The sequence below is a fragment of the Salvelinus namaycush genome, chromosome 31 (assembly GCF_016432855.1).
Source record: "Salvelinus namaycush isolate Seneca chromosome 31, SaNama_1.0, whole genome shotgun sequence".
In the NCBI taxonomy this organism is placed as follows: Eukaryota; Metazoa; Chordata; class Actinopteri; order Salmoniformes; family Salmonidae; genus Salvelinus; species Salvelinus namaycush.
Genome location: NC_052337.1, coordinates 20,927,691 through 20,940,892, shown reverse-complemented (window position 1 = coordinate 20,940,892; position 13,202 = coordinate 20,927,691). Strand labels below are relative to the sequence as shown.

The window sequence follows — 13,202 nt, the reverse complement described above, 5'->3', positions numbered from 1 at the left end:
TATTTTTCACAGCTGTCCATTTACCACCAACCACTGAAAACTGATGCTGGCACTAAGACCGCACTCAACGAGCTCTATAGGAGTCATAAGCAAACAAGAAAATTCTTATCCAGAGGCTGCGCTCCTAGTGGCTGGTGATTTTAATGTAGGAAAACTGAAATCTGTTTTACCTCATTTCTACCAGCATGTCACCTAGAGACGTATACAAAGCTCGCCCTCCATTTGGCAAATTTGACCATAACTCTAGCCTTCCGATTCCTGCTTACAATAAAAAAAGAAAAAAAACAGGAAGTAGGAATGATGTGGTCAATACGGAAGTGGTCAGATAAAGCAGATGCTACGCTACAGGACTGTTTTGCACAAACTGGAATATGTTCCAGGATTCATCCGATGGCATTGAGGAGTTTACCACATCAGTCACCAGCTTCATTAATAAGTGCATCGACGACATCGTCCTACAGTAACCGTACGTCCATATCACAAATAAAAGCCATGGATTACAGGCAGCATCCACATTGAACTAAAAGCTAGAGCTGCCGCTCGAGACAGCCTATAGGGAGGTCTGAGACCTGGCCGTGTGATGCCAGGACAACAACTTCTCCCTCAAGTGGGCAAGAGGGACACTAATCCGAACGCATATAAGAAACAGTCAAACAGGCAAAGTGTCAACACATGACTAAAACCGAATCCTACTACACCGGCTCTGACGCTCATCGGATGTGGCACGGCTTGCAAACTATCACAGATTAAAAAAGGGAAATCCAGCCATGAGCTGCCCAGTGACGAGAGCAAACAATTTTAATGCCTTTATGCTCGCTTTGAGGCAAGCAACATTGAACCATGCGTGAGTGCACCAGCTGTTCCGGACAACTGTATGATCACGCTCTCCGTGGCCGACGTCAGTATGACCTTTAAACAGGCTAACATTCACAAGGCCACAGGGCCAGATGGATTACCAGGACAGGTACTCAGAGCATGTGCTGATCAGCTGACAAGTATCTTCACTGACATTTTTCAACCTCTTCCTGACCCAGTCTGTAATACCTACAAGTTTAAAGCAAACCACCATGGTACCTGTACTCAAGAACACCAAGTGAACCTGTATAAATGACTACCGCAGCACAGCAGTCACATCTGTAGCCATGAAATGCTTGGAAGGCTGCTCATGGCTCAAACACCATCCCAGAAACCCTGGACCAACTCCAATTCACATACTGCCCTAACAGATCGACAGACGACGCAATCTCTATTGCCCTCTACACTGCCATTTCCCACCTACACAAAGGGAACATCTACGTGAGAAAGCTGTTAATTGACTACAGCTCAGCGTTCAACACCATAGTGCCTTTCAAGCTCATCCCTAAACTAACGACCCTGAACACCTCACTCTGCAGCTGGATCCTGGACTTCCTGACAGACTTCTCCTGACAGATCCCCCCCCAGATGGTAAAGGTAGGCAACAACACATCCGCCATGCTGACCCTCAACACGGTGGCCCCTTAGGGGTGCGTGCTCAGTCCCCTCCAATTCACCCACAACTGTGTGGGCGCGCACGTATCCAACACGATCATGAAATTTGCCGACGACACAGCCTATAGGGAAGAGGTCAGAGACCTGGCAGTGTGATGCCATGACAACCGCTCCCTCAACGTGGGCAAGACAAAGTAGCTTATTGTAGGAATGAAACAGAGGGCCGAACACCCCCCCCCCCCCCCCATTCACATCGACAAGGCTGTAGTGGAGTGAGAGCTTCAAGTTCCTCGGTGTCCACGTCACTAATGACCCATCATGGTCCAAAAACATCACAGTCGTGAAGAGGGTAGGACAACGCCTCTTCTCCCTCAGGAGGCTAAAAAGATTTGGCCCGGGCCCTCAGATCCTCAAAAAGTTCTACAACTGCAACATTGAGAGCATTTTGACTGGTTGCATGACAGGTTGGTATGGCAACTCAAGTGGTACTGGAGCACCAAGTCTGGGACCAAAAGGCTCCTGAACAACTTCTACACCCATGCCATAAGGCTGCTGAACAGTTAGTAAAATAGCTACCCGGACTATTTACACTGACCTCCATTATTATTTATTTATCGTAATGCACTGGCTCTATGCACACTTACTTGACTAACCACACACTCACAAAATACACTGACACTTCACATACCCTGCTGCTACTCTGGTTATTATACATCCTGATTGCCTAGTTATTCTTACCCCTAACTACATAAACAGTACCAGTCAAAAATTGACATTTACTCCTTCACGGTTTTTCAATATTTGTACTATTTTCTACATTGTAGAATAGTGAAGACATCAAAACTATGAATTAACACATATGGAATCAATTAGTAACCAAAAAAAGTGATAAACAAAATCAAAATGTATTTATAAAGCCCTTTTTACATAAGCCAATGTCACAAAGTGCTACACAGAAACCCAACCTAAAACCCCAAACAGCAAGCAATACAGATGTAGAAGCACGGTGTCTAGGAACAACTCCCTAGAATATATTTGATATGAGATTCTTCAAAGTAACCACCCTTTGCCTTGACAGCTTTGCACACTCTTGGTATTCTCTCAACCAGCTTCATGAGGTAGTCACGTGGAATGCATTTCAATTAACAGGTGTCCCTTCCTAAAAAGTTAATTTGTGGAATTTTTTTTCCTTCTTAATGTGTTTGAACCAATCAGTTGTTGTGACAAGGTAGGGGTGGTATAAAAAAAATAGCCCTGTTTGGTAAAAGACCAGGTCCATATTATGGCAAGAACAGCTCAAATAAGCAAAGAGAAACGACAGTCCATCATTACTTGAAGGTCAGTCAATACAGAACATTTCAAGAACTTTGAAAGTTTCTTCAAGTGCAGTCGCAAAAATCATCAAGGGCTATGATGAAACTGGCTCGCACGAGGACCGCCACAGGAAAGGAAGACCCAGAGTTACCTCTGCTGCAGAGGATATTATTTAGAGTTAACTGCACCTCAGATTGCAGCCTAAATAAATGCTTCAGAGTTCAAGTAACAGACATCTCAACATCAACTGTTCAGAGGAGACGGCGTGAATCAGGCCTTCATGGTCAAATTGCTGCAAAGAAACCACTACTAAAGGACACCAATAAGAGGACTTGCTTGGGCAAAGAAACACGAGCAATTGACATTAGACCGGTGGAAATATGTTTTTTGGTCTGATGAGTCCAAATTTGAAATGTTTGGTTCCAACCGCCGAGTAGGTGAACGGATGATCTCCGCATGTGTGGTTCCCACCGTGAAGCATGGAGCAGGTGTGATGGTGCTTTGCTGGTGATACTGTCTGTGATTTATTTAGAATTCAAGGCATACTTAACCAGCAAGGCTACCACAGCATTCTGCAACGATACACCAACCCATCTGGATTGCACTTAGTGGGATCATCATTTGTTTTTCCAAAAGGACAATGACCCAACACACCTCTAGGCTGTGTAAGGACTATTTGACTAAGGAGCGTGATGGTGCAGTGTCAGATGACCTGGCCTCAACAATCACCCGACCTCAACCCAATTGAGATGGTTAGGGATGAGTTGGACTGCAGAGTGAAGGAAAAGCAGCCAACAAGTGCTCAGCATATGTGGGAACTCCTTCATGACTGTTGGAAAAGCAATCCAGGTGAAGCTGGTTGAGAGAATGTCAAGAGTGCACAAAGCTGTCATTAAGTATCTAAAATATATTTTGGTTTGTTTAACACTTTTGGTTACTACATGAATCCTTGTGTTATTTCATAGTTGTCTTCACTATTATTCTACCATGTAGAAAATAGTAAATAAAAACCCTTTTGACTGGTACTGTAAATACTGTATAACATCAATTACCACTACTGTGTACTCCTGCACTTCGTCTCAGTACTGGTACTCCTTGCCTCATTTTTTATTTAACAAGGCAAGTCAGTTAAGAACAAATTCTTATTTACAATGACAGCCTAGGAACAGTGGGTTCATGCCTTGTTCAGGGGCAAAATGACAGATTTTTACCTTGTCAGCTCAAGGATTCGATCTATCAACCTTTCGGTTACTGGCCCAACGCTCTAACTACTAGGCTACCTGCCGCCCAAAATGTATGGTTTTTATTGTGTTATCTCCTTTTCTATTTAGCAAATATTTCTTAGTTATTAACTGCATTTTTGTGAACGGGCTCATAAGCAAGCATTTCACTGTAAAGTCTATACCGGTTGTATTTGTCACCAATAACATATTTGTGACCAATAACATTTGATTGGAGCCCGCTGATCTACATGCAGTAGAAGCACAGCTTGCCAAGTAGGGTGCAGCACATCAGACAACTACAATACCAATAGAGCACTGATAAACCATACCAGCTTTACTTAGGCAAATTAATGAAATAATTGCTACTGTACCTGGGAACAAAAACACTAAGGATTAAGCACACTTTACTACTGGTGGCTGTGGGTCTCCTGGAGATGTATTCTAGACAAAGGTACTAATGCATATCCATGCTGGGATGAATGTGTGGATGTAATCTGTCTGTAAATTAATGGGAGCCAACACAATGTGACGGAAGAGCGGGAGAATATTAGTTCTCCATAATAAACAAACAACACACACCAGCAAGACGGCGGGACAGGGATAGGGTTAGAGGAGACAGGAGAGAAAAAGCAGACAGGGATAGGGTTAGAGGAGACAGGTGAGGAAAAAGCAGACAGGGATAGGGTTAGAGGAGACAGGTGAGAAAAGGCAGACAGGGATAGGGTTAGAGGAGACAGGAGAGAAAAAGCAGACAGGGATAGGGTTAGAGGAGACAGGAGAGAAAAAGCAGACAGGGATAGGGATAGGGTTAGAGGAGACAGGAGAGAAAAAGCAGACAGGGATAGGGCTAATTAGAGGAGACAGGAGAGAAAAAGCAGACAGGGATAGGGTTAATTAGAGGAGACAGGAGAGAAAAAGCAGACAGGGATAGGGTTAATTAGAGGAGACAGGAGAGAAAAAGCAGACAGGGATAGGGTTAGAGGAGACAGGAGAGAAAAAGCAGACAGGGATAGGGATAGGGTTAGAGGAGACAGGAGAGAAAAAGCAGACAGGGATAGGGCTAATTAGAGGAGACAGGAGAGAAAAAGCAGACAGGGATAGGGTTAGAGGAGACAGGAGAGAAAAAGCAGACAGGGATAGGGTTAGAGGAGACAGGAGAGAAAAAGCAGACAGGGATAGGGTTAGAGGAGCGAAAGAGAAAAATAATAAAAATAAAGGGAGATGGAGAGAGTGAGAAACAGAGAGCGTGAATAAGAGGGCAAGCATGCCTCCTCCACAGACACACAGAGTGAGACGAATCTCCTGGTGCCGGCTCTGCAGAGAAGCAAGGCAAGATGGAGAGAAATATTAAAATAAAAGTATGAACCGGTGTCGTCTTTCCCTTCTCCCCTCCTGCGGCACAGTACAGACTTCAAAGAGCTGTGACGTCAGGGATGCTTCACCAAAAACACAATGAATTAAGAAAAACATTCCTCTACTCAAGCAGGCTAGAGAGCTACGCTTCTTACACAGCAGCCGAATTTCAGATTCTGATATTGCAGTATTGGTACAGGAATAGTTCAGAAGTATATATGCCAGCAAGTTTTGCATTGGAAACCTATTTCTTTGATATCTTTAAACAAGATGCTGCTTCCAATCTCTCCCCTCTATTGCAAGAATTGAACCATGCTGCCATGTTATGCTGTGCTGTTTTGATTATGCTGGGCAGTGTTGTGTGGAGATGTATTATGTAATGTTGTGTGTGCCGTGCGGTGTGTTTGCGTGCAGAGACCCTCTCAGCAGAGGCCCTCAAAAAAACACGAGAAAGAGAGAGATGAGAGGGAGAAGAATGAAGAGAATGAGGGAATGAAATGTGAGAATAGTAGGAGAAGGCAGGAAGAAAGGAAGATAGAAATTATACAGGAGTGATGCAGTGGAAGAGAATAGCAGCGGAGGAGACTATTGGGGAAAGAGACTTGGGAGTGGTAATGCATAATGGTCCATATTCAGGGGGTCAGTAACAGGCAGACCCCCTGTTGCCCATCCCCCTAAATATGGATGACCGCGTGTTTGTCACTCATCACCAATCTGAGGGCAGTGAAGAGGGGGAGGGGAGACGAAAATCACCAGGAACTCCTCTAAACATTTGTTCAGTTTTGGAAGTCTGTTCCAACGGGGGAAAAAAGAGAAGTGATCGTGTCTCAATGTAATAAAGGTATGAAATTGTTATTTTCAAATTTGCAGTGCACAAAGGATTAGAATTTACGTTCCTGTCTCCCGACCATTCGCTCTGACAAACATCGGCCCGCGGCTGAATCTAATCTCCTACCCCTGGCATAAAGTGTTCGGCGGATGCATATAATCAATCTAATATGATGCAATTCAATAAATATAGGAACAACAATTTCATATCCATCACTTCCCAATCTAATTTAAACCATGATAGCAAATAAATGAATCATTCATTATACTGCTTTGCCTTTCAACCTCTACAATACCCTGTGGATAAATCCACACTGTCAGTAGACGCTGTCAAGACTGCTTTATTGCCAGGTGGGTTCTGCTGCCAAATCAGTGGCAAAGTACTCACTGGATTGTTCATGGTTGGCAAGAACATAGCCTTCTCCTTAATTAAGCAGGTATACGGCTACATAAACTAGCAGAGGCTAATAAAGTTGAGCTCAGATAGCCCTAAAACTCCACCTGGTTAAATATGCTAATGTGGAACAGGCTGCTGTAGGCTCTTTTTGGCTCAGCTGGACCCCGCAGCTGGACTTGACACTTTCCCAGGATGCAGTAGCACACAAACAAAGCTAGAATCATAGATTTAGGTAAGAATATTTTTCACTACAAAGGTCATGTTAGTTTTAATACCCTGAGCGTTGGACGAACCCTAATACTAAACATCAGCCATTCCTACTAAATCCCCATGGTGCTCTGGGGATGGGGACTCACCCTGCAGACAGACATCTGGTTGGTGGTGAGGGTGCCGGTCTTATCGGAGCAGATGACAGAGGTGCAGCCCAGGGTCTCCACAGAGGGCAGGCTGCGGACGATGGCGTTCTTCTTGGCCATGCGGCGGGTTCCTAGAGCCAGACAGGTGGTGATGACAGCGGGCAGACCTAGTAAAAAGAGATGGCGATAAGAGGGGGTTAGACATACTAACTATGCTGGAGCCCAATGTATTGCTTCTGTATATTATAGACTGCTTCCCCTCACTCCCACTCGCCTAGTGACTCTTACCCTCTGGGATGGCGGCCACGGCCAGGGCCACAGCAATCTTGAAGTAGTACACGGCGCCACGGATCCAGGAGCCTCCGTGGACGGGGTCACTGAAGTGGCCAATGTTGATGAGCCACACAGCAATGCAGATCAGGGAGATGACCTTGGACAGCTGCTCCCCAAACTCATCCAGCTTCTGCTGCAGAGGCGTACGCTCCTGCTCCGTGGACGCCATCTCGTCCCGGATCTTGCCAATCTCCGTGTTGACACCTGTGGCCATCACAACACCCACTGCCTTACCCGCTGCTATGTTGGTGCCCTGTGGAGGAGAGAGGAGAGGTGATGAGACAACAGGTATACACTGCTGAGGGCTGTATTAACACTGGGGAAACCTGAAACACACTGGGCATCTGAACAAGTGGGGGAGGACCAGTAAAAAAACTGGAGAAGAAGAGGGCGAGGCGTTAAGGATAAGAGGTCTGACATTAAAATCCCAGAGAGGAACATGTAACGGAGATAAGTGGAGAAAAGGAGATTATAATTCTTGGGTTGGCTAAACAGGGAAGAGGATCATGTACTGAAGAGACAATAGAAGATGAAAGGGGAAGAGAGGTCTTTCATGGTTTTCTAGTTACTCACACAGAAGAGCATGTTCTTCTTGTCCTGGTTGACAGCCCGGGGGTCAGGCACCGGGTCAGTGTGCTTGATCACAGAGACAGACTCCCCTGTCGGAGGAGAGAAAGAGACGGATGAGGACGATCAAACAACGCAGCCATTACACAGAGCAATGTGGTGATGGGTTGACATTTTGGGGAAGATGGGTGTGGATTGACTTCACAGCTGACTGAGCAGGGCTGCCAATTACAAAATGCGGCATCCAAGGGGACTTTCACACTCATGAGTCTGCACTGCAGGGAGATGCAAGGCCTAGTGGGTAATCAGCTGAGCAAGCTCTGCACTGTTCTGATAGGCTGAGGGACTGTTTTTTACAGATTAGAGCCATGAATGGCAGGAGGGCAAAGCAGCTGAAATACCAAACTCTGCTACCAATTAAGGCAGTGGAGCAAGACAGGGGTTTCAGGACTAGCTTCTCCTCGTAACGCTCTCATCCATATCGCTCTCTCCCTGTCAGTCTCTGCCTCCCTCTTTCAGTCTATCGTTGTTCTCCCTCTCTATACTGTGTTAAGAACTGCTGACTTCTTCTTGAATAATAGAATAACGGAGTCATTCAGAAATTCGTGTTCTCACACTGACCGTTTCAGGGTCATTCTCAAGTGGTGACTCAACCCATTCTTCAGCCTATATAACCCAACTCAAACACTGGCAACTACATACAAGTTATACACAAAGATAAAGCAAAGCTAAATAAGATTCATATTGTAAATCTCTGTAACATTGTGTTCTTGCGGTGCTTTTATGGAAGCAGGAGCAATGACAAGTAACACTTAAAACTGCACTATACATACAAAAGTAAGTGGACACTAGAGGTCGACCGATTATTATTTTTCAACGCCGATACTGATTATTGGAGGACCAAAAAAGCCGATACCGATTAATCGGCCGTTAAAAAAAAAAAAATGTCTTTGTAATAATGACAATTACAACAATACTGAATGAACACTTATTTTAACTTAATATAATATATCAATAAAATCAATTTAGCCTCAAATAAATAATGAAACATGTTCAATTTGGTTTAAATAATGCAAAAACAAAGTGTTGGAGAAGAAAGTAAAACTGCAATATGTGCTATGTAAGAAAGCTAACGTTCAAGTTCCTTGCTCAGAACATGAGAACATATGAAAGCTGGTGGTTCCTTTTAACATGAGTCTTCAATATTCCCAGGTAAGAAGTGTTAGGTTGTAGTTATTATAGGAATTATAGGACTATTTCTCTCTATACCATTTGTATTTCATTAACCTTTGACTATTAGATGTTCTTATAGGCACTTTAGTATTGCCAGTGTAACAGTATAGCTTCCGTCCCTCTCCTCGCTCCTCCAGCAACACAACGACAACAGCCCCAATCGAAGCAGCATTACCCATGCAGAGCAAGGGGAACAACTACTAGAAGGCTCAGAGCGAGTGATGTTTGAAACGCTATTAGCGCGCGCTAACTAGCTAGCCATTTCACTTCGGTTACACCTGCGTCATCTCGGGAGTTGATAGGCTTGAAGTCATAAACAGCGCAATGCTTGACGCACAACGAAGAGCTGCTGGCAAAACGCACGAAAGTGCTGTTTGAATGAATGTTTACACGCCTGCTTCTGCCTACCACCGCTCAGTCAGATACTTAGATACTTGTATGCTCAGTCAGATTATATGTAACGCAGGACACGCTAGATAATATCTAGTAATATCATCAACCATGTGTAGTTAACTAATGATTATGATTGATTGTTTTTTATAACATAAGTTTAATGCTAGCTAGCAACTTACCTTGGCTTACTGCATTAGCATAACAGGCAGTTTCCTTGTGGAGTGCAACGAGAGAGAGGCAGGTCGTTATTGCGTTGGACTAGTTAACTGTAAGGTTGCAAGATTGGATCCCCCGAGCTGACAAGGTGAAAATCTGTCGTTCTGCCCCTGAGAGGCAGTTAACCCACCGTTCCTAGGCCGTTCTTGAAAATAAGAATGTGTTCTTAACCGACTTGCCTAGTTAAATAAAAGGTATAAAAAAAATACAATTTAAAAAATAATAATTTAAAAATAAAATAATAAAAAATATAAATAATATATAAAAAAAAATATCGGCGCCCAGAAATACTGATTTCCGATTGTTATGAAAACTTGAAAAATCGGCCCTAATTAAATCGGCAATTCCGATTAATCGGTCGACCTCTAGTGGACACCCCTTCAAATTAGTGGATTCGGGTATTTCAGCCACACCATTGTTGACAGGTGTATAAAATTGAGCACAGAGCAATCTCCATAGACAAACATTGGCAGTAGAATGGCCTGACTGAAGAGTTGTGACATTCAACGTGGTACCGTCACAACAAAGTGCTGTTATTGTGAAGTGGAAACGTCTAGGAGCAACAACGGCTCAGCCGCGAAGTGGCATGCATAGTGCCAACTGTAAAGTTTGGTGGAGGAAGAATAATGGTCTGGGGCTGTTTTTCATGGTTCGGGCCCCTTAGTTCCAGTGAAGGGAAATCTTAGCGCTACAGCATACAATGACATTCTAGACAATTCTGTGTTTCCAACTTTGTGGCAACAGTTTGGGGAAGGCCTCTCCTGTTTCAGAATGACAATGCCCCTGTGCACAAAGTGAGGTCCATAAAGAAATGGTTTGTTGAAATCAGTATGGAAGAACTTGATTGGCCTGCACAGAGCCCTGACCACAACCCCATATAACACCTTTGGGATGAATTGGAACGCCAACTGCGAGCCAGGCTTAAACGCCCAATATCAGTGCCCGACCTCACTAATGCTCTTGCAGCTGAATGTAAGCAAGTAACTGCAGCAATGTTTCAACATTTAGTGGAAAGCATTCCCAGAAGAGTGGAGGCTGTTATAGCAGCAAAGGGGGACCAATTCCATATTAATGCCCATCATTCTGGAATGAGATGTTCGACAAACAGGTGTCCACATACTGTATCATGCATAACATGAGAAATACATAAAGACTGATAAGAAACAAGGCCAAAGCCTAGATCTCACCTGTCAGAATGGACTGGTCCACCCTCAGGGTTGTGGATTTGATGGAGGTGAGTCGAATATCTGCAGGAACTTTGTCGCCAACTGTGGAGAAAAACAAACAAAATGGAGAGAGACCATTAAAGGAAAAATCCACCCAAAAACACAAATTTCTTTTAATTTACATTGTTAAATAACACTAATATGTGAAAACGATAACTTCTGTGAACAAATGTTTCTTTTTCACATTATAATAAAGTTGGTAGCAACATGGAAAATTGTTGTGACATCTGTTGCAACTACAAAATACACAATGCAATGCTCTCTCTATGGACTAGCAAGCAAACGAAGCAACACACAATAATACCAAAGACAATATCAGAATGTAAAGTAGATAGATATAAAATCACCAAAACAAACTGCACTATCAATTTAGGAGTCTACAATCTCACCATGTTCAACCTGCAGATCGATTTGCCCCAAAGAGTGAAGTCTGACATTCGCAACAGCAGATATACTTTTGAGGAAATGGGAAACGTTGCCCATGCTAGTCAAAAGAAATGGTCCGCACAGTGCATTTTGAGCGTCAACAAGTAGTACAACATTGCAACTCTTTTCCAAGGTGTGAGAAAATGTACTTGCTATCTGGATTATTGTATAGCTTTGGAATCCTGACATTACGCACTTTCTTGGAAAACAGGCACGTTTCTCGACATTTACACTGACTTTGAGAAGGGATTGCCTCAAAGTGGCATAGCAACCGCTTAGCAACCGCTTGACGCAGAATGACAACGTGAACACGATTGGTCGACAGTCTGCTGGGTGGGGAGTTGTACGTTTCTTCACTCATTGGATTCCTATCTCCTTTCTATAATATCTCTGGCAACTGCAATGCACCCAGGACCAACGAGGCAGACAAATAGGAAAAATGTGCTCGACCCTCCGAGAAATTTGTCATTTAATTTAACGAGGTTAGGAATATCGCAAAAATATGATCAATGGCTCATTCGAGAGAAGACACCCTTCCAAGTTATGACATCCTGCCTGTATTGAAATCTGAGATGTATGACAGATGTTTTGCCATCTAAAAGTCGTATTCCTATTAAACTTTGTGTAGTGACAGCGACTTTATCACAGTGCTACGTCATACTGGCCGGCTTTCTGCCTGCTTGAACGCCAATAACTCAGATACACATTAAACCATGAAATGACCCAGGGAATCGATAGATCACACAGACGCACAAAAACAATATAACATTCAACATGGGTGAACATTTCCTTTAAGTACAACTAGAGCAGGTCTGAGTTGAGTGGATTATACTGAAGGAGGATAACATCAGTAAATGGATTACATTCTAACCTGTAGTTCACAGATTAAGCACAAAACATCTAAACAAATTAGGCATACGGTGAATGAGGATGGGGCAATTTGACATTTTGAAGGCATAATTGAGTCACGAGATGTTCAAAATGTTGGTGAAATATGCTGTCCAAACCTCTGAAGACAAAACAGCTTGATCAAACTCAATTAGTTCCTTCATGAGCAAGAGGGTCAAAACTAATGTTCACAGGGCATGTCCAACTCTCCAGACACACACACACACACACAAAACCACTGGCTCACTCAAATGTGCAGAATGTAGGCTAGTGACAAATAAAACATTTGCTGGATAACAGCGGAGAGAAAATGATATGTAAAACAATATTAATGTTCCACTGAACTAGTGCGCGGAACAAAAATAAAAGGTAGGTCATTCTTTCCATTCACAGGGCTTCGGTAATTGCCAGTAAAACAAAAGTAAAACTTAAATTCCAAAATACTCTTCACACCACTGAATGGGACAGTCACAAGAGCTCATTAAAGGCTCTTCACATTTATTAGCTATGGCTGAGAGGAGGGTATCACCGTATCCTACTGTCGGCCTGAAAGAACAACACACAGGAATTCCAAATTATATTGATAAATTGCTTCAGGCAGGGTGGTTGATTAAGAAAGCAGAATTTAAAAAGGGCTTGTTCTTTTGCTGTAATTTTACAGTATATAAAGTTGTTTATATAGACAGACAACAAAAAAGAAGGCCTACTGTACGAACAAGAGCCCCTGACAAATTCCTTCTCCAGAGGACAGAGTTTTGACAGACATGTAAACAGACCCTTGGCCCTCCTTAGTGCTAGGAGGAGGGTGGGGGGAGAAGAGAGACAGGCGAATTGCATGAGACCTGCAAAAGGCATATCCAAAAATGGGAAAACTATTTTGATCAGTTCTACAGTGCAGTAGTAGGGGTTTAGATGTGAACACTGCTGGGCAAGAGTCTCTGCTATGGCCCTCATGGAACAGGGGAGGCCACCTAGCAGG

The 13,202-nt window shown here is 43.5% G+C and overlaps 1 protein-coding gene across 1 annotated transcript in view; it reads right to left on the bottom strand.

Moving 5' to 3' along the window:
• The window catches only part of LOC120025830 (sarcoplasmic/endoplasmic reticulum calcium ATPase 2-like), a 60,218-nt gene that overhangs the window by 10,108 nt on the left and 36,908 nt on the right, over window positions 1-13,202 (bottom strand). The window contains exons 6-9 of the mRNA XM_038970523.1: window positions 10,871-10,951; window positions 7,848-7,933; window positions 7,230-7,527; window positions 6,942-7,108 (exon numbers count right to left, since the gene is read on the bottom strand). Coding sequence (XP_038826451.1) covers window positions 6,942-7,108; window positions 7,230-7,527; window positions 7,848-7,933; window positions 10,871-10,951 — 632 coding nt within the window. The remainder of the gene's footprint in view (window positions 1-6,941; window positions 7,109-7,229; window positions 7,528-7,847; window positions 7,934-10,870; window positions 10,952-13,202) is intronic.